The 27847-nt window shown below is 48.3% G+C and overlaps 1 protein-coding gene across 1 annotated transcript in view; it reads left to right on the top strand.

Annotated features, from left to right (window-relative positions):
- The window catches only part of SLC9A8 (solute carrier family 9 member A8), a 62525-nt gene that overhangs the window by 9568 nt on the left and 25110 nt on the right, over positions 1–27847 (top strand). The window contains exons 4-8 of the mRNA XM_004585892.3: positions 8041–8099; positions 14123–14206; positions 18914–19015; positions 20079–20113; positions 26616–26759. Coding sequence (XP_004585949.2) covers positions 8041–8099; positions 14123–14206; positions 18914–19015; positions 20079–20113; positions 26616–26759 — 424 coding nt within the window. The remainder of the gene's footprint in view (positions 1–8040; positions 8100–14122; positions 14207–18913; positions 19016–20078; positions 20114–26615; positions 26760–27847) is intronic.

The raw sequence follows: 27847 nt of genomic DNA, 5'->3' as shown, positions 1-27847 counted from the left end.
TAAGGGTGTCAGGATGCCACTGCACAGGGGAGGACGCTGGGACCCATGAAGGGTGGGTGCCCATGTGGAAGCCCATGTGCAAGCTCACGTTTCCTCAGCCCCTGCTCCTCCGGGAACCCCCCTGGGCACACACTGGCTGCTCCATTTCCAATTTAGCTCCCTGCTTGTGGCCTGGGAAAGCAGTCAAGGATGGCCCAAAGCCTTGGGACCCTGCATCCTCACAAGAGACCCAGAGGAGGCTCCTGCCTCCTGGCTTCATCGACTCAGTTCTGATTGTGTGGCCACTTGGGGAGTGAACCAGTGGACAGAGATCTTTCTCTCTGATTCTCCTTCTCTCTAAAATTTGCCTTTCTAAGAAAAATAAATTAATCTTAAAAAAATATTGAGATATCCACTATTTTGAGAATTTACAACTCTTGTGTATAAAAAGAATCCAGATGAAACTGCCAGAAAAAGTGAAACTTTTCCTTTTTTTAGGGATAAATACCTGGTTCATCTTCTGCTGCTTTCCCAGGAAATTTAGTAGGGAGTTAGATCAGAAATGGAGGAGCCAGGACGTGAACTCATATCCATAAGGAATGCCAGCAGCAGGTTAACTGGGTGCATTGCAGCACCGGCCCCCAAAGTTCCTTCTGAGCGTGTAGTCCTTTAGTGACGGGATTGGCACCGGGAGAGCACATTTCCTGTTGGAATTCGCTGTAATTCCAAATGACCATCAGCTGTCTTTCACGTCATCAGGGTGGGCTTTCTGTGCAGTGGTTTAAGATGCCATTTGGCACGCCTGCATCCCACATTAGAGTTCTTGGGTTTGTTCTCAGTTCCACTTGTGATCCAACTTCCTGCTCTCCAAGGGTATTGGCACATTAGCAGGAAGGGTTTTAAGTGGAATATTGTGGGGGAAAAAAATCACTCAGTTCCTGAATCACTGACTGAAAGTAATTCTGGGAAAAACAGATACAGCAATTGTGTTCTAATGGCACTTAAGTTCTGGAAAAAAAAAAAAAAAAACAACAACAACTTTTGAAATCTTACCAAAGGAAAATCGCAATGTGTTATAGCTTTCATTGCTTTTAAGACTATCAGAGTCTAACTAAGGTTGGTGCAGCTTAAAATGCTCCTGGGGTACTTTGGTTTTGGTTAGAGAGGAGCCTGGGTTGGCGTTGGAGTAGCTGCCTTAATGCCAAAGTGCAGTCAGCTGTCAAGTTAAGATGGCTGCAGGAGCCTCTAAGGATTTTCTAGGCTGCCAGATCCAAGAGTTGTAAGAATGGTTCTAATTTTTAGTTACTGAATTTATTCATTTGAAAGGGAAAGAAAGAGAGAGAGACAGAGATTTTCTGTCTGCTGGTTCATTCCCCAAATGCCTGCAATAGTCAAGTCCAGGCCAGGCCAAAACCAGCAGCCTGGACTCAGTCTGCATGGCCAGCAGGGACTCGAGTACCCAACCCATCTTCTGCCACCTCCCTGGGAGCACATTGCAGCAAGCTGCTTCAGAAGCAGTGCTGGGACTTGAACCCAGGGACCCTGATACGATTGTGGGTGTCCCAGCCAGCAGTTTAACCACTGCATCCTTCCTACCCTGCAAGCCAGCCCAGTCTCTTGACCTCATTGGTTGTGCAAACAGGAACCAGAAGGGACCATTTATTCTGTGATGTCTTGTTGCTGTTTGGCTGCCATTGGCCAAACGTGTGCTCTGGGGTGATAAGTTTACGCTTTCACCTGGAGCCTTGCGTTACCATCTTGGTTTTATAGTCATAACTTCATGGCTTGGTGTTTTTATCATGTATACTTTGTATTTTATACATTAGTCTCTCAGAGATGCCAGCATAGTGAAGACATCTTCATTTCAAAAGAAAGTTGTGAAGCTATTAATTTGAAAACTGATTTCAAAAGTTATTTGTGATTGGTTACGAAGTATTATGTATATATTATGTATGTAATATATATGTGATTGATATATATATATATATAAACTACCATGGGCTTGGATTTGGTTCTTTGCATTGGGTGTGGATCACTGCCCCTGTGTTCTCCAGTGCTGGAGGGCAGTGGTAGTCTCCACCTTTCAATGGATGCTGTGTTGGTTTTCATTCACTGGCATGTCCAGAGACGGAACAGTTTGAGGCCTGTGGACTTGACCTTTCCTGCTACAGTAACTGGGTAGGTCAGGGAGCTGATGTGAGAACTCTGCCAACTGTGGAGTATGACCCTGGAACTGAGGAACTGACTGTGGGGTGGCGGAATGGACGTGGACCCACTGCTGTTGATAGCTGCCAGTTGGGTGTCCAGTGTTTGCTGGCCCCATGGGCTCCTCCTCAAGAGGGCGGGGCTTTGGGATCTGGGTCTGAGAACTGGCTGTGGTCTAGGAATGGGGCAGTGGATTGTGATTTCCCATCGGAACAGCTGACCTCAACTCTCCTCATGCGTTCCCGTTATGCATGTTTCCAATTATGTGTATTATGGTCCTTGCCCATTATGTGTACTTAAGCAAGGATCCCTCTGGTCCTGCAAGTCAGGCTCCACTGGGCATTGCACCTTTGCCACTTACATGTTTCCATTTGCCTCTGCCTTCCCAGAATTCTGTTGCCATTCCTCCTCGACTCCCCAGTCCTCCCTGCCGCCCAGTGCTGCTGGGAAGCCTATGTCCTGTTAACCCCTGGGGAGAAGTGTGTCCCTTGGCCATTGCTTCCTGGTGATTGCTCCTGCAGGCCCTCCCCAGGAACCTACTTACTGTAGGAGTCTTCCAGTCTTGTGCAGAGGTCTTTCTTTGCTTACTCACATCTCTGAACCTCTAAACATTTTGTTTTAAAGATTTATTTATATATTTGAAAGGCAGAGTTACATAGAGAGTGAGACAGTTGGAGATCTCCCATCCTCTGGGTCACTTCCTAGATGGCCGCAACAACCAAGCCTGGTTCAGGCTGAAGCCAGGAGCCAGGAGTCCATCCAGGCCTCCCGTATGGGTACAAGGGCTCATTTATCAGAAAGCTGGATCAGAAGCTGGGAATCCAGGGCTGGCATCCAGACCCTCCACTGTGGAATGTGGCCATCCCAAGTGGTGGCTTTACTGCTGTGCCAAATGCCTACCCTTCTCTGAACTTCTCAGTCCCTCCTTGGAACCTCTGCTTCAGTTAATGTGGCCATTACTTCTTCTGGGAGCCATGTCAGCACTGAGTTTCCACTGTGGTCCTTGGCAGGTATCAAATTCAACCCCAAGTATGCAGATGAACAGACCTTCCTGCCTTCTGCTGTGCCCTGCTCCATCTATGGTCCAGGACCTCAGCATCTCCTCCTGGGCACACCCCTTGGGTCAGCTGCTATGGGTAGGAAGGCTGACCCTAGTTAAAATAAGGGGCTGGCTTCTGAGCCCTGCCCACCCCTCCCCCGGTCAGTCAGCCATTGGCTGCCTGCATGTGTGCAGCTTCCACCATCAGGTGCCCTGCAGCTGCTAAGGACACTGCTGGAGAAGGGGCCAGTGGGGAGTCTGTAGCAGCCGGCATTCAGCGGCATCTGGGTTGGGGCAGTGGCCCATGGAAGGGGCCTGGAGTGGGGCCTCACGAGTGCTCCCACAGGAGGCAGCTGGCCAACTTTACAAAATCAAAAATGCCTCCATCCCAGACCCCATCCCCTCAGCTATTCATGGCTGCTTTCACACGGGTGAAAAGCTTGATTACTCAGATGGCAATGGTGACGATAGTGAAAACCTGGAAACAATCTAAGTGCCCCTTACAGGCTGCCGGGTGGTGCATGAATATCGTGCACCACAGCCATTAGCACAACAGCAGGATGGGAGCGCTTCCTAGCTCGCTGTGGAATGGCTTTCCAGAGAGTGATGTTCAAAAAACTATCAGCCAAGTGTGGGAACTCTCCTCCTGTTTGTCTTAGGAATGGCTGGATGTGTGCATGCATGCTTACAGGTCTATATAAAGTGAGGGAGGATCGGGGGCTGGTCACAGAAGAAATGTGCAGTTACCCAGGAGCTGGTGACACTGGGGACCTGGGAAGAGATGAGCAGACAGGGATGAGGGAGACGAGTCTTCACGGTGTGCTGTTTGTATGTTGGCTTGTTTGCTTGTGAGAGTAAGAGTCCATCTACTGGTCGACTCCCTGTGTGCCTGCCACCCAGGCTCCGGAGTCAGATACTCGATCCAGGTCTCCCATGTGGGTGCCTGGGACCCAGCCCCAGGAAGACCTCGCTGCTACTTTGCAGGCTCTGCATTAGCAGGAAGCCAAAATCACAAGTGGAACCAGGTCATCTGCATAAGCACTCAGATGTGGGATGCAGGTGTTTGACCAACATCTTAAACGGGAGCCAAACACCCACCCTTCCTTTTTATACTCCTCTTTACCTTTTAAGTTTTGTACCATATGCATCTGTTACATAATGAAGTAAAAGTACAATACTTCCTTTTAAACACAACTTTGGATCTGTTGAAAACTACCTAAGTGATTCTGGGCCACAGCCTCAGTTTCCTCACCTGTGAAACCCAGATGAACTCACAGAATTAGACGTTAAGCAGGTAATATTTGGAAACCACTTGTTATAATGCCTACCTCCCTAAAGCCTAAATTTAGGTAATCAATAATTGTTGCTGCTGTTAATATTATCATCTGGGATTGGCACTGTAGTACCTCCGTTAAGCTGCCACATGCAGCATTTCAGTGGGCACTGGTGCAAGTTCCAGATGCTCCACTTCTGAGCCAGTTGCCTGGCAATCAATGCACATGGGAAAATAACAGAAAATAGCCCAAGTTCCTGGGCACCTGCAGCCACATGCAGAGACCTGAATGGAACTCATGGCTCCTGGCTTCAGTCTGGTGCAACCATGACTATTGTGACCATCTGCAGGTGAACCAACGGGTGGAAGATCTCTGACTGTCTTCCTCTCTGTGTAACAACTTTCAAATAAATAAATAAGTAAACTTTTAATTAGCAATTATCTATGTGGCCTTGGTTTTGTAGGGTTGTGAAAATGAACTTAAATAATGTTGATCTTGCCTTTTAGTGCAGTGCTTGATGCGCAGCATCAAGGTGTGTTTAGCACAGTGCAAATTTACAAGCATGAGTGTGTGTACTTTTCCTGGGGCTAGGAGGGTGGTGCTCTACACAGTTTGTGCAGCCTTGCTGTTCATACACTTGAAGCCTTGCCCCTGGAGCTGGAAGGACCAGGAAGACTTCTCTGCTGTGACACCCACAGTGTCCTCTGGGTGTGAGATGAGCGCTAGCCATTCAGAGCAGCCGGGCGGTCTCGCATCCATAGAGTCTTGCCATCATGAAGTGTTGAGGTGTGCTTGGGAGCTGGCAGACCTGTGCCTCGACTGGCCCTGAGCTGCTGGCTAAGCTGCTGCAGCTGCCGGAGCCCTCCTCCCTGTTGGATTCCCTTGGGGATTAGAAGTGTTTGAAAGTGACAAATCCTGGGCCAAGAGGCTCCACACACCCCTTTAGTGATCCCCAATGCTCTGAATCCAGAGGCGTCTGTGGTGTGCCTGGCATCTCCTGGAGACAAAAGAAAATGCCAGAACTGTGCTTCAATTTCTTTTTAATCTCACTACTTTATGGTGGTGTGGTGTGGTTTTGCTTTTCTTTTTTTCTTTTTTTTTTTTTTTTTTTGATATATATTTTTAAATATATTGTGACACTTTCATGGAATTAGTAATACATGCAAGTTTGTAACATGAGGATCAGTGTCCAGTATTATATATATATATATTTTTAAGATTTATTTATTTTTATTGCAAAGTCAGATATATAGAGAGGAGGAGAGACAGAGAGGAAGATCTTCCGTCCGATGATTTACTCCCCAAGTGAGCCACAACAGCTGGTGCTGTGCCTTGCCTTGAACGCCCTGGGATCCCATATGGGTGCCGGTTCTAATCCCGGCAGCTCCACTTCCCATCCAGCTCCCTGCTTGTGGCCTGGGAAGGCAGTCAAAGACGGCCCAAAGCTTTGGGACCCTGCACCTATGTGGGAGACCTGGAAGAGGTTCCAGGTTCCCGGCTTCGGATCGGTGCGCACTGGCCGTTGCGGCTCACTTGGGAAGTGAATCATCGGATGGAAGATCTTCCTCTCTGTCTCTCCTCCTCTCTGTATATCTGACTTTGTAACAAAATAAATAAATCTTTAAAAAAAATTAAATGTGTTATTTATTTATTTATTTATTTATTTTCAGCTGGGAGTTGGTGAACTTCCTCCAGGCCTCCCATGTGGGTGACAGAGAGCCAAACACTTGGGCCATCCTCTGCTGCTTTCCCAGGCTCATTAGCAGGGAACTGGACCAGAAGTGGAGCAGCTGGGACTCAGAGCCGTGCCATATGGAATGCCAATGTCGCAAGCAGTGGTTTTATGCACTGCACTGCGACGCTGGCTCTCAGCGGGTGCTCTTACAGTAGCATAGGTCAACAGATTTGTTTCAAGCCCCGTTAAGAGCAGAGGGCTGTCAGTGCAGGAAGGGTTAAAAAATTGAAATACAAGTTTGGCCTCGGGCCTTAGGAAATTGAACTCATGTGCTTTAAGGCCATTCTGTGTATCTTCTTTTGAGAAAAATCTAGTCAAGTTGTAGCATTTTTGTGGAGCTGTTGAAAGAATAAGACTTCTGGGGCTGGCAGTGGTGAAATAAGCCAAGTCTTTGCTTGTGGCACCAGCATCCCACAAGGGTGCCAGATGCTCCACTTCCCATCCTGATCCCTGCCTATGGCCTAGAGAAAACAGCAGAGGATGGCTCAGCCCCTTGGGCCCTTTCACCCATGTGGGAGACCCAGAAGAAGCTCCTGGCTCCTGGCTTTGGATTGGCTCATCACAAACACTTGGGGAGTGAACCAGCATTTGGAAACTCTCTCTCACCCACCCATCCCCTCCCCGCCTCCTCTTTCTGTCTCCTCTCTGTAACTCTGCGCTTCAAGCCAGGTCCTGTAGTCCTTGGAGCCCAGCAGCGGTGTGCTGGCTGGCTTTGGGTTGTCCTCAGAAGGTGTGCCATTCTGCTTGAGTGCTTTTGCTGGTACAGGCTCCCAGCTGATTGGGAGGCCCTGGCAGTTGGCTTTGTGGATCTGGGGCCTGATAGAGCTCTTAGAGGGTACCCCAAGGCGTTGCTCCCAAAGTTCTTGGCAGTGGATCTTTCCTAAGAGAGCAGTGCCTGGATGGGAAGTGGAGCAGCTAGTATACACACTGGCACCGATGTGGAATGCTGGTGTCATTTCTGGGGAGCCAGGCCTGAGCCAAGAGGGTCTGTTTTCTTCCAGGAATTCCAAACAACTTTTACTTCAGGTTATTCTCAGCATTTGTGTTTTGTCTTTAACTAAACATTTAATGTAGAGCTGCCATCTGAGGCTGAGAACATGATTTTGGATTCTTTTTTTTGAAAATGGTGCCTGCAGACTTAGCTTGTAAACTTCCTGCCGTTCCACATGGAAGATGGGTAGAAGTCACAAGAATGACAGGTGTTAGATCTTCCATGCCAAGGCTGGGCAATTTGGCACAGTGGTTAGGATACAACATCCTATATTGGAGTACCAGGGTTAAAGTCCCAGTCCCACTTCCAATTTGAACTCAGTGCAGGTAGCGCTGATGACTCCAGTGGTCTCTGCCACCCATGAAGGAGACCCCAGTGCAGTGTCCAGCTCCTGGCTTCAGAATGGTCCCGCCCAACTGGTAGGGACATGGAGAAGAGTAAATCAACTGATGAAAGATGACTCTGTCCCTCTCTCTGTCTTTATCACTCTGATTTTGAAATAAATATTTTAAGTTAAAAACAGAGTATCTCTTCCATGCAAGACCTTAGGTCTTGCCTATTAGTGCTTTTTCTCCCTGCCCTTAGAATTTTGTTGACTTCATTATAGTGTGTTTGCCTGAGATGCACATGAGAAACACATGTGGCTGATGAAACTTCATACTCATTTTAATTCTTCTGTTTTTAGACATAGAGCTTGTAAAACTGTGAAAACCGGCCAGAGACATAGTGGATGATATTTGGCATCTCTAGAAAAATAAACCTGTGCTTTGTTTTCCGTATCTTAAGTTTGTGTTAAACTTCATGTTTTCTCTTCTAGGTATTCTTATGGGAGCAGTTATAAAAATTATAGAGTTTAAAAAACTGGCAAATTGGAAGGTAGGTCTGTTCAACTGCATTTTTAGTATAATCATAAGTTTTGGTTGTCTATGCTGATGGTTATGCTGGCTTTCTTAACACTTCTTGTCACTGAAACTATTTCTATTGTCCCATTGATGTTTAAGATTTAGTAAAAGCATGAGTGTCATACTTAGTGTTGTTTTATTGTTGTTTGCATTTTTGATAATCTTTGGGCTTATTCACTTGATAAAAAAGGCAAACTAGCAGTAAACATTAAGTAGTGTTTACTGCCCCCAATTCCATTCAGACAGGTAAAGAGAACCACCTGTTTGTCTAGTGCTGAGCAGCTAAAGCACTTGAGACATTGTAGCTGATACTGTCTTCAAGACAACCTGGGAAGGTAGATTTGCCAGGTGCTCTCACCACCGCATCTTTCCAGATGAAGGGAATGACATGCCCAGTGTCCCCAAGCTGGAGAGCAAGCACTGGGCTTTCACCTCTGCCCTGCATGGTTTTTCCCAGCATCAGTTGCTAATGGACAGACCACTGTAGTTTTTTTTTTTTTTTTCTAAAGATTAATTTGTTTTTATTGGAAAGTCAGATATACAGACAGAAGGAGAGACAGCGAGGAAGATCTTCCATCCGCTGGTTCACTCTCCAAGACTAGACAGCCTGCCTGGGTAGTTATTACCCACTCATCTGTTGGATTTGATTTCAAGTCGCTTGATTAAAATGTGATGTAAAAGCAATTCAGGGCCCGGTGGCATGGCCTAGCGGCTAAAGTCCTCGCCTTGAATGCCCCGGGATCCCATATGGGTGCCGGTTCTAATCCTGGCAGCTCCACTTCCCATCCAGCTCCCTGCTTGTGGCCTGGGAAAGCAGTCGAGGACGGCCCAATGCATTGGGACCCTGCACCCATGTGGGAGACCTGGAAGAGGTTCCAGGTTCCCGGCTTCGGATCGGCGTGCACCGGCCGTTGTGGCTCACTTGGGGAGTGAATCATCGGAGGGAAGATCTTGCTCTCTGTCTCTCCTCCTCTCTGTATATCTGACTTTGTAATAAACTGAATAAATCTTTAAAAAAAAAAAAATCAAGTTTTTAATTTGTTTTTAAGATATTATTATTTAAAATATTTATTTTATTGTTATTGGAAAGTCAGATATACAGACAGGAGGAGAGAATGAGAGAAAGATCTTCAATCTGTTGATTCACTCCCCAAGCAGCTGCAATGGCTGGAGCTGTGCCAATTCAAAGCCAGGAGCCAGGAGCTTCTGGGTCTCCCATGCAGGTGCAGGATCCCAAGGCTTTGGGCCATCCTCGACTGCTTTCCCAGGCCACAAGCAGAGAGCTGGATGGGAAGCTGGGCGGCCAGGATTAGAACTGGTGCCCATATGGGATCCTGGCATGTGCAAAGCGAGGACTTTAACCACTAGACTGCTGTGCCAGGCCCAGATATTATCAACCTATATAAAATTCTGTCAGTTTCACATAGAAATATGAACTTGTCGCTTTTCTGGAGGAAGCAGAAGCTGTCTTAACACCAGGCCTGTTAGTGATCTGCATCCCCATACTTTGGCTGGCTTCCTGCGTCTGGCTGTGTGGTAGGGAAGCCTGGCATTGGTGACCTCACGCTGAGCAATCGGAGCTGATGGAGACTGGCTCTCACCTCCGTCCAGCCTGCTTCAGTGTCACCAATTCCCTTCCCCCCACCCGCTGCAGTGTTCTCTTTCAAAATGAAATGGGTGATGCTGTGATTAAGTGCTGAAAGTGTTGTTCAGGCAGCCAGCTCCTGACCTGCAGAAAAGGCGAGCTGTCTAGGCCACTCTGGCCGGTGGGCCTCCTGGAGGAGCCGACACCTGTGGGAAACAGGACACCTGCCTGGCAGCTGGTGTGCAGGGAGCAGCAGGAGACAGAAAAGCCATGAAGGAGCCTGACATCCCACGAAGCTCTGTCTCCAGGTTGCCCTGCTGGGTCTGCCCTCACCATCTGTGTGCAATGCATTTCTTCATAGGAACTTTTTAATTTGTGTACATTTTAGCAGTTTGTTTTTAAGATTTTATGTCTCTGAGAGACAACGAGGCTGCGAGAGAACTCTGATCTGCTGTTCCACTTCCCAGATGCCCACAAAAGTGCAGAGTTGGTGCAGGGACCCAGCTGCTGGACCCATTGCCTGTGCATTAGCAGGACACTGGAATTGGGAATGGAGCTGAGACTGAGTCCTCCAGGATGAGTTGTAGGTTTCCCTCTCCAAGATCCTAACAGCTAGCTGCCCCCATTTTTTATTATGGGAAAATACACATAACATAAAAATCACCAGTTGAGCCATTTTTTAACTGTACCATTCAATAACATTAAACATTTCACAATGTTGACTACTGTCTAATTCCAGAATTTTCACTATATCAAATTGAGAAGTCACTGCCCCTGCCGCATTCCCCCCATCACCTCTAACCTGCTTTCCGCCCCTTCTCCCTGCTTGTTACCATATGTAAGTAAAATCATGTGGAATTTATCCTGGCATATTTTAGTAGCAGAATGTTCCCGTGGTTCATGGCAGCAGGCATCAGAATTTAGTTTCTTTTTGTGGGTGGATAATCCTCTTTTTGATGTATCTACCACAATTTGCTTCCTTGTGTCTTGATGGAGCTCTTGTATCTTGATTGGAGTGATGATGTAGGCATGAGTATATCATATAATCTTAGTTTAAGTCAGAAACCAATACCGTTTTCGTAAATAGCAGTGGTGGATGAAAACGAAGCAGCGAGGACTCCTGCCACTGCCCCAGGGCTGTCTTTGCTGTCTTGCCTAGCAGACCAGCACACCGGAAAGGGCTTTAGCTGGAGGCAGTGCTGGCCTGAGTTGCCCTGGCTTTCTGTGTGTGGGGTGCATGGCATTGGGTGCACACTGCTAAGTGCCACCTGGAATCCCTCCCACCCCATTGGGGAGATGTTGGCAAAAGGGGCTGGGTCCTCTGTGACCGTTTCTCTGAAGGCAGAGGACATGGCTTCCAACCACGCACTCATTCCCACACAGTCCTGAGGGCCCAAAGTCAACATCCTGTGTCCTCAGGGGACTCCCCCGGAGCTCTGGGGAGACTGCCACCCTGCCTTGCCCAGGCACTCGTGCCCTGTGGTAGCATTGCTCCTATTGCTCTTCCCTGTCTTCCTGTGGCCTCTTCTGCTTGTCATCATGTGTCCTTTTCTGTCCCTTATGGTTGCACTGCTGGATGTAGGGCCCACCCGACTCTTACCTTCACTGCAGCTACAGACACATGCGCCATGCAAGACCACAGTCTAAGGGGCCTTTTCTCCCAGGGGATTTGGTGTTGGACATTCTGAAAGGATCTGTACAGTGGTCCCACCACACAGACCTTGAAAACAGACCCACAAAACACAGCCCTCAGCCTGTTCCTTTTTATGTCGCCCCAGTCTGCATCATGAGCTTGTAATGCTGTTATTTTAAGACTTAGTAAGGCATTTTTCAGAAATCATCGCTTGCTTCTATTCTGAGCCTTTTTTTGAATGTTATTTTAGTCTTTATGGTAGCAGCTGTACGTGTGTGAGGATATATTTAATCCTTCTTTTGAATAAGAATTTTGATAAGAAATCAAACTTAAGCTTGTGACATGGAGCTATTCACATGAAAAAGGGGCCTGATTTTGCAATTGTAAGGAGCCTATTATATGTAAATGTTTGAGGTTTAAATACTAGTAGCTTTTCCCCAGTGTCACCAGCAACTAAAGAAATGGGTTAATTAGGAACATGAAATTCTACATTAAGAATACCTTTCAGGCCCGTCAAGATAGCCTAGTGGCTAAAGTCTTCACCTGGGCCCAGCGCAATAACGTAATGATTAAAGTCCTCGCCTTGAATGCCCCAGGATCCCATGTGGGTGCCGGTTCTGATCCCAGCAGCTCCACTTCCCATTCAGCTCCCTGCTTGTGGCCTAGGAGGGCAGTGAGGATAGCCCAAGGTCTTGGGACTCTGCACCCGCGTGGGAGACCCGGAAAGGGGTTTCTGGCTCCTGGCTTTGGATCGGCGCAGCACTGGCCGTTGCGCTCACTTGGGGAGTGAATCATCGGACGGAAGATCTTCCTCTCTGTCTCTGCTCTGTACATCTGCCTTTCCAATAAAATAAATAAATCTTAAAAAAAAAATAAAGTCTTCACCTTACATCTGCCAGGATCCCATATGGCCACCAGTTCTTTTTATTTTATTTTATTTTATTTTATTTTATTTTATTTTTATGTTTCTTTCCTTCTGGTTTCTGATTATATATATATATATATATATATATATATATAAAATTTTGTATTGATTACATTGCATTATGTGACACTGTCTCATAGGCTCTGGGATTCCCCCAACCCCTCCCCCCATGGTGGATTCCTCTACCTTGGTGCAGTGTTACAGTTCAAATTCAGTCAAGATTCTTTCATTGCAAGCATAGAGTCCAGCACCTTATTGTCCAGATAAATTCAATGGTTTCTTGGGGAGACCATCTCTGGTCTGAAAGCAGAGCTGGCAGAATATCATCCCAATCAATTAAAAGCCACAACATAACATCAACATCAATTTACAACATTATGGAATTAATTGACATGGTATTGAGTAACAAATATGTTAAAAAATGCAAGTTCTTAACCACATCCTGTGACTACTTCATTGAGAGTTCAGTTTTAGTTTATACACAGAACCGGCTGCTATACACCTGAAAATGGCTATAGGGTACTATTCAGCTGTCTCATGACTATTTTCATTTTAGCATTCAGCAGTTTATAGTGTTGAAGCTTAATTTTGCTGAACTTGGCAGATTTTGGGATAGTCTAAACTGTCTTACAACTCTAACAAGGCATATGTCAACAGTTACAGCTCTGAACAGTTTTAGGAGGGGTGTGCAGAGAAATCTTCAATACCTTAGTGAGGAGTAACTAATCTTTGTGTCCTACCTAGTAAGGCATGTGTGAGTCCACGCTGACCGTTTCCTGTCTGGTTCCAAGCTTTCCTTGTTGTTCTCTGTCTGTCTATTCCAATTTGTGTGCGTGCCTGTGTGTGTGCGTGCTTGTGTGTGTGTGTGTGTTTTGGGGTGGGGGGCTCCTGAGCGACCCTGATGATCATTGCAGTATAGGGTGGGGATCCAAAGTTGGAACTAAGTGAGGACCAGAGAAAGCTCCTCTCCCTAGTCCTGATGGAAGCTTACTATTCCGATGACCTTGGATCCTGCAAGGAAGGGTTTGGGCTTCTTCCATCCCATGTGGTAGATCCAAATGGGGGTGGATGACTTCATAGTTCTTTGGCCACCAGTTCTAATCTCAGCTGCTCCACTTCCCTTCCAGTTCCCTGCTTGTGGGCTAGGAAAGCAGTAGAGGACAGCCCAAAGCCTTGGGACCCTGCACCCATGCAGGAGACCAGTAAGAAGCTCCTGACTCTTAGATTCAGATCAGCTCAGCTGCAGCCATTGTCACCACTTGAGGAGTGAACCAGTGGATGGAAGATCTTTCTCTGTTTCTCCTTCTCTCTGTAAACCTGACTTTTCAATAATAATAATAATAATAATAATAATAATAATAATAATAAAAAGAATGCCTTTCATAATGGCACTAAACATTCAAATCAAAGGCAAAGCAATGAGTCAGGTTCATGGACCATGGCCCGGGTCACTAGATGCCAGCTGGGGACTGTCTCATTAGTAAGGCAGCATGGTGAGTGGCAGACAGAATCCCTGAGGGTCTGTATGAAGTGTGTGTAGGACTGACCTCCCAAAGGGATCCTGCAGGATTCTGATGTGTGTACTTGTTTTTCAAACTTTTCATTTTGAATAACAAATTTCTGTATGAATTTTCTTTCCTTCCTGCGGGACAGGAATCAGTGCTATGCGTTTGAAAGCAGTTCCTCGTGCTCTTTCTTTTGCTGGTCACTTAAAAACATCTCATCCTACATTTTAGAAGGCAGTTTTATTTGAGGGCTGGAGTGGGAGGGTCTCTACTGAGAGACCCTTCATTACAAATCCATTTCTAGTACCAAAATTCCAGGCCTCTGAAGCTGCTCATTTTGTATTCACAGGAAGAAGAAATGTTTCGTCCCAATATGTTTTTCCTCCTGTTACTGCCACCTATCATCTTTGAGTCTGGGTATTCATTGCACAAGGTAAGGCTCAGATGCACGCGTGGCTCCTCATGCTGTGCGGACGCAGGGTCTTTCCAAGCTTGGCTGCTCACTTAGCAGGGGTGAGTCTGTTCTCCCAGGGTGCACAGCCAAGTCCCAACTGTAAGCTTAGATTTCCCAAGAAAGCAGACACAGTTCATTGGCTGCCTCGGTTCCAGGTTCCAGGCCATGTGGCCCATCGACCCAGTGTGTTCCGTAGAGGAAGTTGGCCAGGGTGATTTTATGTGGGCCACAGATGAAATGGCTCCTCTTTTTGCACAGAGACTAGCACACATGAACAGGACAGACTGCCTTGGGACAATAGTGATGTGTGCCTCTATCAGCTCCTGCCTGGTCCCCTCTCTGTGCCCTGGCCTGGGCCCAAGCCCCCAGCTGACATTCCGCTTGGACCCCACACTCCCCAGTCTACTCACTCTCTTACCATGCCACTGCCTGCTGCCTGCCAGGCCTGAGCCTCATCCTTGCCCTGGTCCTTAAATCATGAGGTCCCATCACTAGTCCCAGAGCAGCTTCCTGGCCTGGAGGGGCAGCTGTGTCACAGACCCTGCCAGTTTCTCTTCTGCCTTGGACTTGCCAGGTCACTATCTCGTCAGTCACTCTGTCAGCCTGGGGACTGCACATTTCAAACGTGTGTGTGTGTGTGTGTGTGTGTGTGTACACAGAGTTTTCTTTGTCTGTAAATGTCCTGAAATATAAATGATTTAACATAAAATACTAATAGTAACACATTTCTTCTGTGTATGTACTAAAACACCCAGAAGGATGGAGAGAGCAAAAAGCCTAGACTTTGGAAGCAGTGGCTGTCCTTCTGGTCACATGCTGCCCCCTGCAGGTTCCATGTTAGTAGAGTAGAAATTAAAGACAAAAATGAATACCCCAAACCCTACTTGCTGGGCTACTTTGGGGTGGAAGGATGTGGGCAAAATGCCACTCACCACATTAAGTAAAGGGAGGGCCTCTTGTTGCTGCTGATGGTGCTGCTGTTAATAGTTTCCTAAGGTGAAGGTTGCATTTATTACTTAAGTTTTGGTGGAAAATTACAAATTAAATGTTCCTGGGCAACTTATTCAAAGAAAATGTGAAAAAACAACCTAATGCAAAAAAAAAAAAAAAAAAAAAAAAAAAATTCCCAAGTCCTACAGTAAATGATGTGTCAGATAAAATTTGCTTAAAGATTTATTTATTTTTATTGCGAAGTCAGATATATATAGAGAGAGGAGCAGAGACAGAGAGGAAGATCTTCCATCCGATTATTCACTCCCCAAGTGACTGCAGGGGCCAGAGCTGAGCCTATCCAAAACCAGGAACTCTTCCAGGTCTCCCACGCGGGTGCAGGGTTCCAAGGCTTTGGGCTGTCCTAGACTGCTTTCCCAGGCCATAAGCAGGGAGCTGGATGGGAAGCGGGTCTTCTGGGATATGAACCTGTGCCCATATGGGATCCCTGTGTGTTCAAGACGAGGACTTTAGCCTCTAGGCCACGGCGCTGGGCCCCAGGTAAATATTTTTAAAAAAGAAATAAAAAGGAATTGAAGGTGAAGGTCAACATTTGTTCACTTTTGTTTCATAAGCAAATCTTAACTATAAGCAGGTTTTGAAAGCATTATAAAACAAATGTGACAGTTTATGTGAAAAGGACACATGTCAATTGGAAATCCCAATTGAGAGATTTTTGTTTCTTTCCTGCCCATCCTTAAAGAAGATAAGAAATGGGGGGGGGGCAGCACTGACAGCTCACCTGGCTGATCCTCAGCCAGCAAGTGCTGGTATCCCAAATGGACACCAGTTCATGTCCCAGCTGTTCTACTTCCCATCCAGCTCGCTGCTATTGGCTGAGGAAAGCAGTAGAGGACAGGCCAAAGCCTTGGTACTCTGTACCCAGATGGGAGACCTGAAGGAGGCTCCTGGCTCCTGACTTTGGATTAACTCAACTCTGACCGTTGTGGCCATTTGGGAGTGAACCAGTAGATGGAAGATCTTTCTGTAAATCTGACTTGCCTTTCCAATAAATTTAATTTTTTTAATGAAAAAACTTTGAATTGGGCTCGGCAGCGTGGCCTAGTGGCTAAGGTCCTCGCCTTGATCCCATATGGCCGCTGGTTCTTATCCCGGCAGCTCCACTTCCTCTCTATCTCTCCTCCTCTCAGTATATCTGACTTTGTAATAAAAATAAAATAAATCTTTAAAAAAAAAAAAAAAAAAAAACTTTGAATTGAATGTATTACTGTAATATCTTATGTAGTTACTTACATAAATGCAAATGCATTTCAGGAACATGATCAAAAGTTAGTGAGCATGAAGTAGGGAGCTCCTGGTTCTTTAGATGGCAAATGTCACATAAAGAATAGATTAGAGGGCCCGGTGGCGTGGCCTCGCGGCTAAAGTCCTCGCCTTGAATGCCCCGGGATCCCATATGGGCGCCGGTTCTAATCCCGGCAGCTCCACTTCCCATCCAGCTCCCTGCTTGTGGCCTGGGAAAGCAGTGGAGGACGGCCCAATGCATTGGGACACTGCACCCGCGTGGGAGACCTGGAAGAGATTCCTGGTTCCCGGCTTTGGATTGGCGCGCACCGGCCCGTTGCAGCTCACTTGGGGAGTGAATCATCGGACGGAAGATCTTCCTCTCTGTCTCTCCTCCTCTCTGTGTATATCTGACTTTGCAATAAAATGAATAAATCTTTAAAAAAAAAAAGAATAGATTAGAGAGACACAGGGAAATATGCTCTCTGTGGCTAAGGGATGTGCTTCTAGTATGCTAACTGAAATGTGGGGAAATTTTTAGTATCAAAATTTGTATTAACCACCTGCATAATTTATCATTGAATTAGCTTCTTGTGAACAGTCCAGTTAGTCTAATGTGTTCTTAAATAACAAAGCAGCCATTTGCAGAGAAAATTCATAGATCAGAGCCCTGAATTTAAGGGGAAAAAACAAGACACTGTGTTTGCCCTGAGTTATTTTAAGATCCTTTGTGCATTGCAGATGATAGGCCAAACAATAGAGTTGGACGTCAAATTATGGAGCAGCCAAACTTAGTACTACAGAGAAACTTCCTGAAGGAGGCTGACTTTGGGAGGGCTGTCACTTCCTAGCCAAACACACTCACTGCTTTGAAGTGAGCGACAGAACAGCAGTTCGTGTGCATACGCACATTCCAGGCTATCATAGCTCCTTCGTGTTGGTTCCTGAGTGGCTCAGTAAGATTCTAACAGCTTGATCTCCCTAACCTTAAGGAAATTTGAACGTTGTAGCCATGTTCCTTGGACTCAGATATTTTCTCTTAATTACTATGAAATATGGACAGAAACACAATGTATCCATTCTACTTCACGAGACCAATAGTTTGAAATGAAATTATTGAAAAGTTCTGGACACTGGGGCTGGGGCTGTGGTGTTGCAAGTAAAGCTGCTGCCTACAGTGCTGGCATCCCAACTGGGCGCCGGTGTGCAGCCCAGCTGCTCCGCTTCTGATCCTGCTTCCTACTAATGTGCTCGGGAAAGCAACAGGGGACGGCTTGAGTGCTCAGGCCCTGCACCTACATGGGAGACCAGGAGGAAACTCCTGGCTCGTGGCTATAGAGTGGCCCCGGTTCTAGCCATTGCAGCCATCTGAGTAGTGAAACCAGCAGGTGAAAGAGCACTTTCTCTCTCTCTCTTTCTGTTTCTCCCCTTTTCTTTCTATAAGTCTACCTTTCAAATAAATAAATAAATAAAATTTTTTAAAAAAAGAGAGACATCAAAAAAGAATTATTGATAATACAGCCTATTATCTAGATATTGTTTGTAATGATTATTGTACTTTTTATTAATTAAGTGAAAAATTATATAGATTTGGGAGTTTTTACTTTTTAGTTATTTGAAGGAGTACCCCAAATGCATGCCTGCAGCAGCAGAGGCTGGGACAGGCCAATGCCTGGAGTTGTTGACTCTGTCTGGGTCTCCCCTGTGGGCTGCTGGGGTACAAGTACTTGAGCCAACACCTGCTGCCTTCTGGAGTGCGCGTTAGCAGGAAGATGGAATCAGAAGTAGATCTAGACTTGAACCAAGGCCTGATTCGCGGTGCCCTAAGTGACACGTTAACCACTGCACCACATGTCCACTCTGGATTTGGGGATTTGATTAGTGCCTGCTCCTTGGTCATCTGCCATCTGACAGGCACTATGATAGTGACCAGTGTGCAAAGACCAACATGGATCGTTGCTCCCACCAAGCCTGCAGTCTTAGCGGGCAGACTGCAGTCCATCAATCAGAGAAATAAGTCAGATGCCACCCACACATGATCACTGTAGCTTGAGAGCACAGAGCGAGAGCTGAGCGGGGAGCTGTCTCACTGATCAGGAAGGTGGGAAATGTCCTGAGATCTTGGGCTAATCCAAGTTCAGCCTGCAGGACGAAAGGCAGCACAGTGCCAGGGTGGGAGGGCTCCCCAGGGTCACGCCATTCAGGGAAAGTGGGGTCTGAGTGAAGCAGCACAGGGTCTCCATTGAAGGCAGAGGGAAGGGTGCAGCAAGAGGAGCTCATTGGAGGCTGCTGCCATGGTCCAGGTGAGAGATGAGCGTGAGTGACGCGGGCACTGTAGTCGGGGCATGGAGTTTACCCAGTGGAGCAGCTGCTGGCACCTTCACTGAGAACCAAGCCTGAGCCCAGGGCTGGCTTTCTGATCCTTTCTCTAATTTCTGTCCTTTCTAACAGGGTAACTTTTTTCAAAACATTGGGTCCATCACTCTGTTTGCTGTTTTTGGGACGGCGATCTCCGCTTTTGTAGTAGGTGGAGGAATTTATTTCCTGGGTCAGGTAAGAGAAACATTTTTAAACCCTTTGAAATCATGTACTTGGAGCTAGTGCAGGGAAGTGGGGTGGGGACTCTCATGCGCCCTGAGTTTCACTTTCAGGGTGAACACATCCCCCTCTCAGGAGGAAACCCTATCCTGTGGAAGGCATAGGAATCTGCAAGTATCCCCCCAGAGCTTTGGAATTGAGTGAATATAATTCCCCAAAGTAGTTGATTTTACTTGCAAGCCATTACTGTCTTGAAATTGGAATGCCTAAAAATACATGGTATTGGAGTCTGCAGATTATATTCTACTTGTGTTGTCAGGTAGACCGGATAATGATTGAAGAGTGTTTAAATTAAGATTTGCATTTTAACATCAAAGATAATTCCAGATCTGATTCCTCAATTCTAAAATTCTAAGCTGCCTGTCTGTAGAACTGTACACCCTGGGTTCTGCCCCGCAGCCCACTCACCTCCCAGGGATGTCGGTGGAATGTCCTGTACTTTGGGCTTCACGTGAATTTAAATGACTTTAGACCCCACGGAGCCAGGGAAGTCCCATCAGTAGCTTCGCAGCATGCTTTTCCATGCCTGTTCCATTTCTTCCCCATCCGTGTCAGTTGCAGAAAGCTCGCTGCCCCAGTTCTGACAGCTAAGTTGAGGTTCAGCTCGCTGGACAGCCGGCAGAGTTTCTCGCGTGGGCTGGCAGTTTTCTCCTCTTGCTGGTTGAAGCCCATCCCAGCTGGTTCTCAGACGTAGTGCTACCACCTTGGCACCAGAGTCCCGCTGCCCTGCAGCTTCATGTGTTGCTCAGCTCTGTCAGACACAGACGCGAGAGAAGAAAACTCCAGTTCAGCAGGCCTGGAAAAGGCGGCCTTCCTAGTCATACTGTTGCTGTCCGCTGGCTGGTGCATGCTTAGAATAAACTCCGGAGTTTCTTTATTTATCAAGTGGTTTGGAAACAGAAGATTAATGTCCTTATTAGCTTGTAATGAAACGCTAATGGACATTTGAATCTTCTTGGCTGTTCTCCAGGGGTTTTTTTGTGTGTGTGTCTGTGTGTTTGTGTGTTTTATTTTACAGGCTGATGTAATCTCTAAACTCAACATGACAGACAGGTAAATCCTCCTTCTTGTAACATTCACGAGACTGCTGCTCGGAACAGGAACAATTTCCTCCACATTGCTTACTGGGTGTGGTTCTCTCTCTATGTGTGTGTGTTGCTGCTGCTGCCTTCTTCTGTATGCTGTATCAAATTGTGCCTCTGAAATGAATAAAAATTCGATTGAGGCTTTTTGAAGACCCTTAGAGCTTCTCTGGTTGAGATGGTTATTTTAATTGAAGCTTTGGAGGGAATAATTCCACTTGGTTTTGTTATACCTTTCTCCACACGTACATTGTTCCATCCTTTTATTAGGAATCAGCCTCCACAGATTTCTAGCTTTTTCCCACAGCCATGATGAAAGGTTGTCTAGTCTTGGTGAATTTTGATTGGAAATGTGGGCGGGGTGGAACTGCACTCTGGGGTCCCCGCCGTACCTGGGTGGGGCAGCAGGCAGGCCAGGAGTGCTCTTGTGACTCACCTACATCTGGGGCTACTTCTGGGGGTACCGTGAAATGAACTGCCATTCAGGAGACCCATCCAGGAACTTCCATAATCAGCTTATCAGGGAGTGACCTGGACAGCTGTATCTGAGGAGGGCCCAGCTGAGTGTGGGACAGTGTGTGCAGGCCGAGAACAGCTGGCTCGTCTTCATGACTAGTGTCTCTTACAGCCCTGCCCAGGGCACCTGTGTACACTCAGCACCAGATGTGTTCTGGGGAACAGCTTTGATGGGGCTGGGAAGTGGGGCCAGGGGCTTAGCCCCAGGTACCCCAATGGGGCCAGCCAGCCAGAGCTCTGAGTCCTTAGCAGCAACTCAGCAACCAGAGAGCCGACTCTTAGAATGCTGCCCTGGGAGATGTGCTTTTGGTAACAGGTGCAGTCCCATTTCCTCCCCAACCCCACCCGGGACATAGATTTTATAGCTTTTTATGTGGCAGTTTTGATAAGACAGTCCACTCTTCAACTCTGGTTCCACTTCGAGGTATTCAGCCAGTCGTAGATCAAAAATACTGGGGAAAAAAAAAATCCATGTGTCTGCATTGGATGTTTGCAGGCTTCCTTTTTCTTGTCATTCCCTCAACAGTTAAGTGTAACATCGTGTACGTAGCACTTGCATTGTGTTAGGTACTATGAGCAACCTAGGATGCTGTACAATCTATGCAGATCTAAGGAGCTTGAGTTCAGAGAATTCTGATATCCACGGGGGGCAGGGTCTGGAACAATCCCCAACCAGAGGGACACACACAAAGCCCACAAAGCCACTTCCTGTTCTGTGGGAGCTGGAAGTGAAGCCAAACTTGGGCCCCATGTTTTGTTACTGTTTTCAAGTGAAGGGAAATGCCCCTCAACACAAGGATGATATCCTAGCCTTCAGCCCCTTCTGGGCTCAGCTGGCTGGAGATTCAGGCAGTGCTAGATAATTCTAATAACTTATTTTATTTTGTGAGACAGAGGACTCTCATTCACTGGCTTACTCCCCCGAATGCTTGCAATGACCAGGAGGGGCCTTGGTTCAAGGCGGGAGCTACAAACTCAGTCCAGGTGTCCCACACGGGTGGCAGGAACCCTGTCACTTACCTACACTTGCCTTTCAGGATCTGCATTTGCAAATCAGCTGAAGTCAAAAGCCAGAGCTGGGTATGGAACCCTGAAACCTATATGCTATGATGTGGGAGCTGGGTATCCTAGCTGATATCTTACCTGTGAGGTCAGATGCCCACGCAAATATTGCTTGATTTCGTTTTTTGGGAGAGTGAACATTCCTGTGCACTGGTATGCGCGTGTGCGCACACACACACACACCCCAACGCATCTATGCAATGGCCGGGGCTGGCAAGGCTGAGGCTGAGGCTCGGAGCTGGAAACTCTGTCCACGTCTCCTGTGTGGGTGACAAGAGCCCAATTATTTGAGCTACCTGCCAGATCTGCATTGGTAGAAGGCTGGCTTCAGGAACTGGGGCTAGGAATTAAAGTCAGGCACTCCAGTGTAGGACAAGTTATCCTAACCCCTAAGTTAAACACCTGCTCCTTCCCCCCTTTTCTTTTTTTAATCTTGGATGAATTTTTATAAAATTAAACTAATTTGGGCCCAGAGCAGTAGCCTAGTGACTAAGGTCCTTGCCTTGCATGCGCAGGGATCTCATACGAGTATCGGTTCTAATCCCGGCAGCCCTGCTTTCCATCCAGCTCCCTGCTTGTGGCCTGGGAAAGCAGTCGAGGACAGCCCAAAGCCTTGGGACCCTGCACCCATGTGGGAGACCCAAAGGAAGTTCCTGGCTTCTGGCTTCGGATAGGCACAGCTCTGACCATTGCGGCCACTTGGGGAGTGAACCAGCCAATGGAAGATCTTCCTTTCTGCCTCTCCTCCTCTCTGTACATCAGACTTTCCAATAAAAATAAAGTAAATCTTAAAAAAAAAAAAAAAAAGAAAAAAGAAGTTAAACTGACCTGATGGAGACTAGACTTGGAAGAAAGGATCGGGCCAAGCTGAGTGTACACAGGTTGGCTCTCCTTCTCCACATGCAGGTGCTATCTGTGCCTTATTTCTTGTTAGAAAGTGACTGTCCGAGCCTGACGCGGTAGCCTAGTGGCTGAAGGCCTTACCTGGCATGCGCTGGAATCCCATATGGGTGCAGGTTCGTATCCCAGCTGCTCCACTTCCCATCCAGCTCCCTGCTTATGACCTAGGAAAGCAGTGAAGGATGGCCCAAAGCCTTGGGACTTTGTATCCGTGTGGGAGACCTGGAAGAAGCTCCTGGCTCCTGGCTCCGAATTAGCTCAGCTCTGGCCATTGTGGCCACTTAGGGAGTGAACCAGCTGACAGAAGATCTTTCTGTCTCATTCCCTGTGTAAATCTGACTTTCCAATAAAAATAAATAGATCTTAAAAAGAAGAAAGAAAAAGAAATTGCCGGGGCTGTCCCCCAGATGAGGACTCCTTTGGGGACCCAGAACCACACAGCTAAGGGGCCAGCAGAGCTCCTGACCAAGCAGAAAGGGCAAGGCAGGGAAGGGGAGGTGGGCAGTGGCCAGCAGGCAAGCACAGCTGGCGGACGAGGCTGCCACACCCCACAGTCCCCGCTAGTTACCACATGGAGGTAGAAGCCCCAAATGATCAGATGTTTAATTTTTTTCAAAAGAGCTGTAGACTTTTATATGGAATTTTCCAGATGTTAAATGTTGATAAGTCAATTGATATTCCTGAAACCCTGTATAGGCCAAGCATGAGACTCATAGCCCACTTACTGCAGCTCTGCTATAGAGAACATAGGCATGACTTTGATGTACAGCTTTCTGCTGGAGAGAAATTGCACCTAGATACCCTGAAGTGCTTTTTTTCACCCCGTCTGTTTACTTTTCCTTTATTAAGGTAATGCGACGAAGAAAGCATCTTTCTTCTTTTTTTCAAAAATGTAATGTTTTTATTGAAAAGACAGACATACAGAAACAAGAAGGAAAGGCAGAGAGAAAGATCTTCTGTCCATGATTCACTCTCAAGTGGCTGCAATGGCCAGAGTTGAATCAATCCAAAACCAAGAGCCAGGAGCCTCTTCTGGGTCTCCCACATGGGTGCAGGGTCCCAAGGCTCTGGGCCGTCCTCGACTGCTTTCCCAGGCCACGGGAAAGGGATCTGGATGGGAAGTGGAGGAGCTGGGATGCAAACCGCTGCCCATATGGGATCCCAGCACATACAGGTGAGGATTTTTGCCACTAGGCTATCACGCTCTGCCTGAAGAAAGCACCTTTTAAGTCGAACATGTCCTGCTGGAAGGCTGGGTGAGGGAGCTGTGAAGTGGAACAGCTCACGGCCAGGTTCAGCGGTCTCTTAGATGCCCTCCTGGGGATACAGATAGTTCCTGTTTCAAACTTTACAGATTCACTGGTAGAAATTCCCTGCTGTGATTGGACCTTGCTCCTATGACATGAGCATAGTTCTCCCCCCAGCTTTTTATTATGAAATTTGTCAAACATCCAGAAAAGGCAAAGAGAAAACCAGCGCACACCATGTAACCAAGCCCTCTACTGCCGTCACCATTTGTGGGGGCCTTCCACAATCAGTTACAGCCGTCAGTTAATCCTACAGTTGCAGGCCCCTGGTTTTCTGCTGTAGGTGCCCCAGGGATGATAGTGAAACATGCTAACCAGGCCTCTGAGTTTCAGAGTGACTCAAACTCAGCCTTTTTTTTTTTAACTATTGGGCCCAGCATGGTAGCCTAGCAGCTGAAGTCCTTGCCTTGTACACACTGGGATCCCATATGGGTGCTGGTTCTAATCCTGGAGGCCTTGCTTCCCATCCAGCTCCCTGTTTGTGGCTTAGGAAGGCAGTGGAAGATGGCCCAAAGCCTAGGTAACCTACACCCACATAGGAAACCCCAGGAAGGCTCCGGGATCCTAGCTTTGGCTTGGCGCAGCTCTGGCCATTGTGGTCATTTGGGGAGTGAATCAGTGGACTTCAGATCTTCCTCTCTGCCTTTCATCCTGTCTGTTTACCTTGACTTTCCAATAAAAAATTAAATAAATTGATTGGCTGTCAGAACCACAGTGGCCCCAGGTGGGGTGTGGGCTGCTTCCTGCTTGGCAGCTTCCAGGGACCCTGGTGGTGGGAATTTCTCCTCCCAGGGGGCCTCACTTAGCTCTGCCCTGATTGGCTTCATCCTTGGCACGCCCGCTCCACATGGCAGCACTGATGGCTCCCAGCCTGTGTCACCCTCACTTCAGCCTTCCCTGCCCCTAGGGCCAGCCTGTTCCTAGTGACCCTCGTTGGCCCAGGATCGAGAGCCCCATCTGGTGGAGGAGGTTATGCCCCCTGGAGCAAAACTGGGCGCTGCCAAGCAGGGAGAAGCACAGCGGCCATCTCCTGCGCTCCCCTTGGGAGTGGAAGGCCAGTTAAGGCCAGCACAGGCAGCACACAGCCCGTCCCAGCTCCCGCCACTGCCCCCACCCCTTCAGACCCCTGCCTCTGCAGCCCTTGTGACATTGCGGCATGAGCTTCCAGGACCAGTTCCAGCTAGGGGCTGTCAAGTAAGGTCCTTCCCCCCACAACCCCACCACCTTCCCTGGGGTCTCTGATCGCTCTCAACACAGATCCTGAGGACAGCAGGGATGAAAGTGCTGGCTCTGCCCCGGCCCTTGGAGCTGGGGTGTAAGGCAGTTCCTGCACACGCTCACCCATGAGAGGACAGCTGGCCTGGACAGAGATCACTGGTGGGGTCCACAGGCTCTCCTGGGGAGTTCCCATCATCCCACCGCAGGGAGCTCCCATAGAAACGGGGATACCCCAGTTACTGACTTTTGGAGAGTACCTTACTGGCAGGACAGCCAGGTATGTGCTGTGCCCAGTCCTCCCCAGACTCCAGAGCTCGAGCTCGCTGCCCTGTCTGGCATTTTGTCTTGGGCACAGGTGATTCTGCTGAAGAAAGCCAAGCCTGGCAGAAAAGCCTGAAGGAGGAGGAGGGACGGTATCTCGGGGTGTTTTCACCTGCCACACCTGCTGCCACCAGGACACCTCTGTCAGACAGCCGAGCTTGCTGCCACGTTGGGTCGCTTGCTGTTGCTTCTGCTCCCAGCTCTCAGGCTGGCTGGCTGCTTCCTGCCACGGGGGTCCTTGCTCAGATAAAGGTCATCTCACCCTATCTCCCAAATGAAAGTGACCCAGCTGCCCTTTGTCATGCCGCCCAGATTGACTCCCCCAGGTTTCTCTTGCATTTTCTGAATCCATCTGAGTCTCTGGGTGTTGCTGTGGCCCCATCCTGCTGGAGTGCCAGCTCGAGCCTGTCTTGCCCTGGCTCTGCCACTCGCTGCTTGACTGGCCTTGGAGTTGCCACCGTATTGCAGTGGACCTGGGACAGTGGCAGTGCTAAGCCCTGTGGTTGCTGTGTGGGTTGTTGTGCTCTGTGTTAGTACTGGGCCAGTGCCTAGAGCGGTGTGAGTGCCGTGAGAAGGTTCATCATCGCAGTTTGTCTCAGCGCCCAAGACGCAGTAGGAAGCTGATAGAGTTCTGGGGTGTTCTCAGCAAGACCCTCAGGCCTGCCTAGGAGCTGGTGCTGGTGCCATCCAGGCTGTCCACCACTGGTGGTGCTCCTGCCCTTTGGGCACTCCCCTGGACGATTCTGATCAGAGTGAAAACCGGACTTGGTGGCAGTTGACGCTGACGGAGCACGGGGCAGAGCCGTCGTCCGATCGCATAGCTCTTGCACTCCAGTAGCTCTGGCCAAGAGGCCTGACTTCAGCTGATGTATCTAAGCAAGCATCTTCCATCCGTCTTTGGTACCATAGAGTCTTCTTGCTGCTGGTGGAAAGCTGTTCCTGGCAGCTCGTTCTAGAGTGGGCTCTGTGCAGTGCTACGCACAGTGTTGACCAGCAGACAAGTGGGGGAAACGCACTGTCTTCTGTCGCTGCTCTGGCTCTGGTGTGTACTGTACGTTAGGTTGCATTGAGGCCTTGATTTTAGTGCTTTAATGTGCAGACCAGCCAATGCATGTTACAGAATCACCCCTGTCTTCTCTCTCCTTGCAGTTTTGCCTTTGGCTCCCTCATATCTGCGGTCGACCCGGTGGCTACCATCGCTATTTTCAACGCCTTGCACGTGGACCCTGTGCTCAACATGCTGGTGTTCGGAGAGAGCATCCTCAACGATGCCGTCTCCATTGTCCTGACCAAGTAAGTGTGGGGAGGAAAGGAGAGCACAGACTGCCCTCCAAGACAGAGGGAAGGCCCAGTGTTGCCCTTGACTGCAGGTGTAGTGGGCAGTTCTCCAGGTGAGGCACTGTCCCTGTCTGTCTGCCCAGGCAAGCCATGTTGTGTGCAAGACTGTTGTCAGGGCCTAGGATGATGAGAGAACAGTTCAATTCTTAGGACTTGCAAGTTAGCGTCGCCAAGCCCTGTTGTCGTCAGCATTGAGTGAGGCACTTATTACATGTGGCTTCCCGGCCCCACCCTCGGGGCTTGTGATTTCCGGGAGTCCAGGAAGAGTCCCAAGGCCTTGGGTTCTAAAAAGGTGCCCTAGACGACGATGATGCAGCAGCCTGTGTCTGGGTGGGAGTCCCCACTGTCACACGCCACCTTCATTTCAGGGCTGACCCTCCACAAGGTGCTCCTGTGCGGGAGCTACCAGGCAGGCTGTAGGTCTCTCCCACATGCTGCTGGTCAGCCAGCATCTGAGACATGAGAGGTGATCATAGAGTGTCAAGAGGTTCCTGGGAAAAGGAAGTAGAGCTAAGATCCTCTCAGATACAGTCTGCATTTCATGGTGGCCAGTAACACGTGGGAGACCTAGGGACATGGAGAGTTTTACCAAGAACGGAAAGCCTGGTCAGCCCCAGCAGGTGGACAGCAGAGCCCAGGTCGGGCTGTGTCCTGTAAGTGGTGCTTGCCCTGCGGTGAAGACTGACTTGTTTCTCTTGTGGGTTTCCTTGCTTGGCATGACCACCCTGTGGTAGTTCACCCTGTGGCAGTTCACGTTTTCCTAAAAGCACCATTGTAGACGGTGCAGTGACATTCTGTAGTGGAAAGAGCTCCGACTTTGGAGTCAGGTTGCCTGGATTTGGGTCCCAGTGGTGTCCTTCCCTGGGCCAGCTCTGATTCCAGATCTCTGGGCTAAGGTTCTTCAACCATAAAGTGAGGCTGATGATGCCTCAGCCTGGGATTGGACATGGCAACTGGAGCTGCAGCCCCGCTCCCAGGTCCGGTTGGACCACCTTGGCCCTGGCGTTGCCCTGTCTCTGCAGGAAGCGCTTACAGACTCTGCT

The sequence above is a fragment of the Ochotona princeps genome, chromosome 22, assembly GCF_030435755.1.
Source record: "Ochotona princeps isolate mOchPri1 chromosome 22, mOchPri1.hap1, whole genome shotgun sequence".
NCBI lineage: Eukaryota > Metazoa > Chordata > Mammalia > Lagomorpha > Ochotonidae > Ochotona > Ochotona princeps.
Note: the sequence above shows the minus strand (reverse complement) of the source record. Positions and strands in the feature narration are given on the sequence as shown.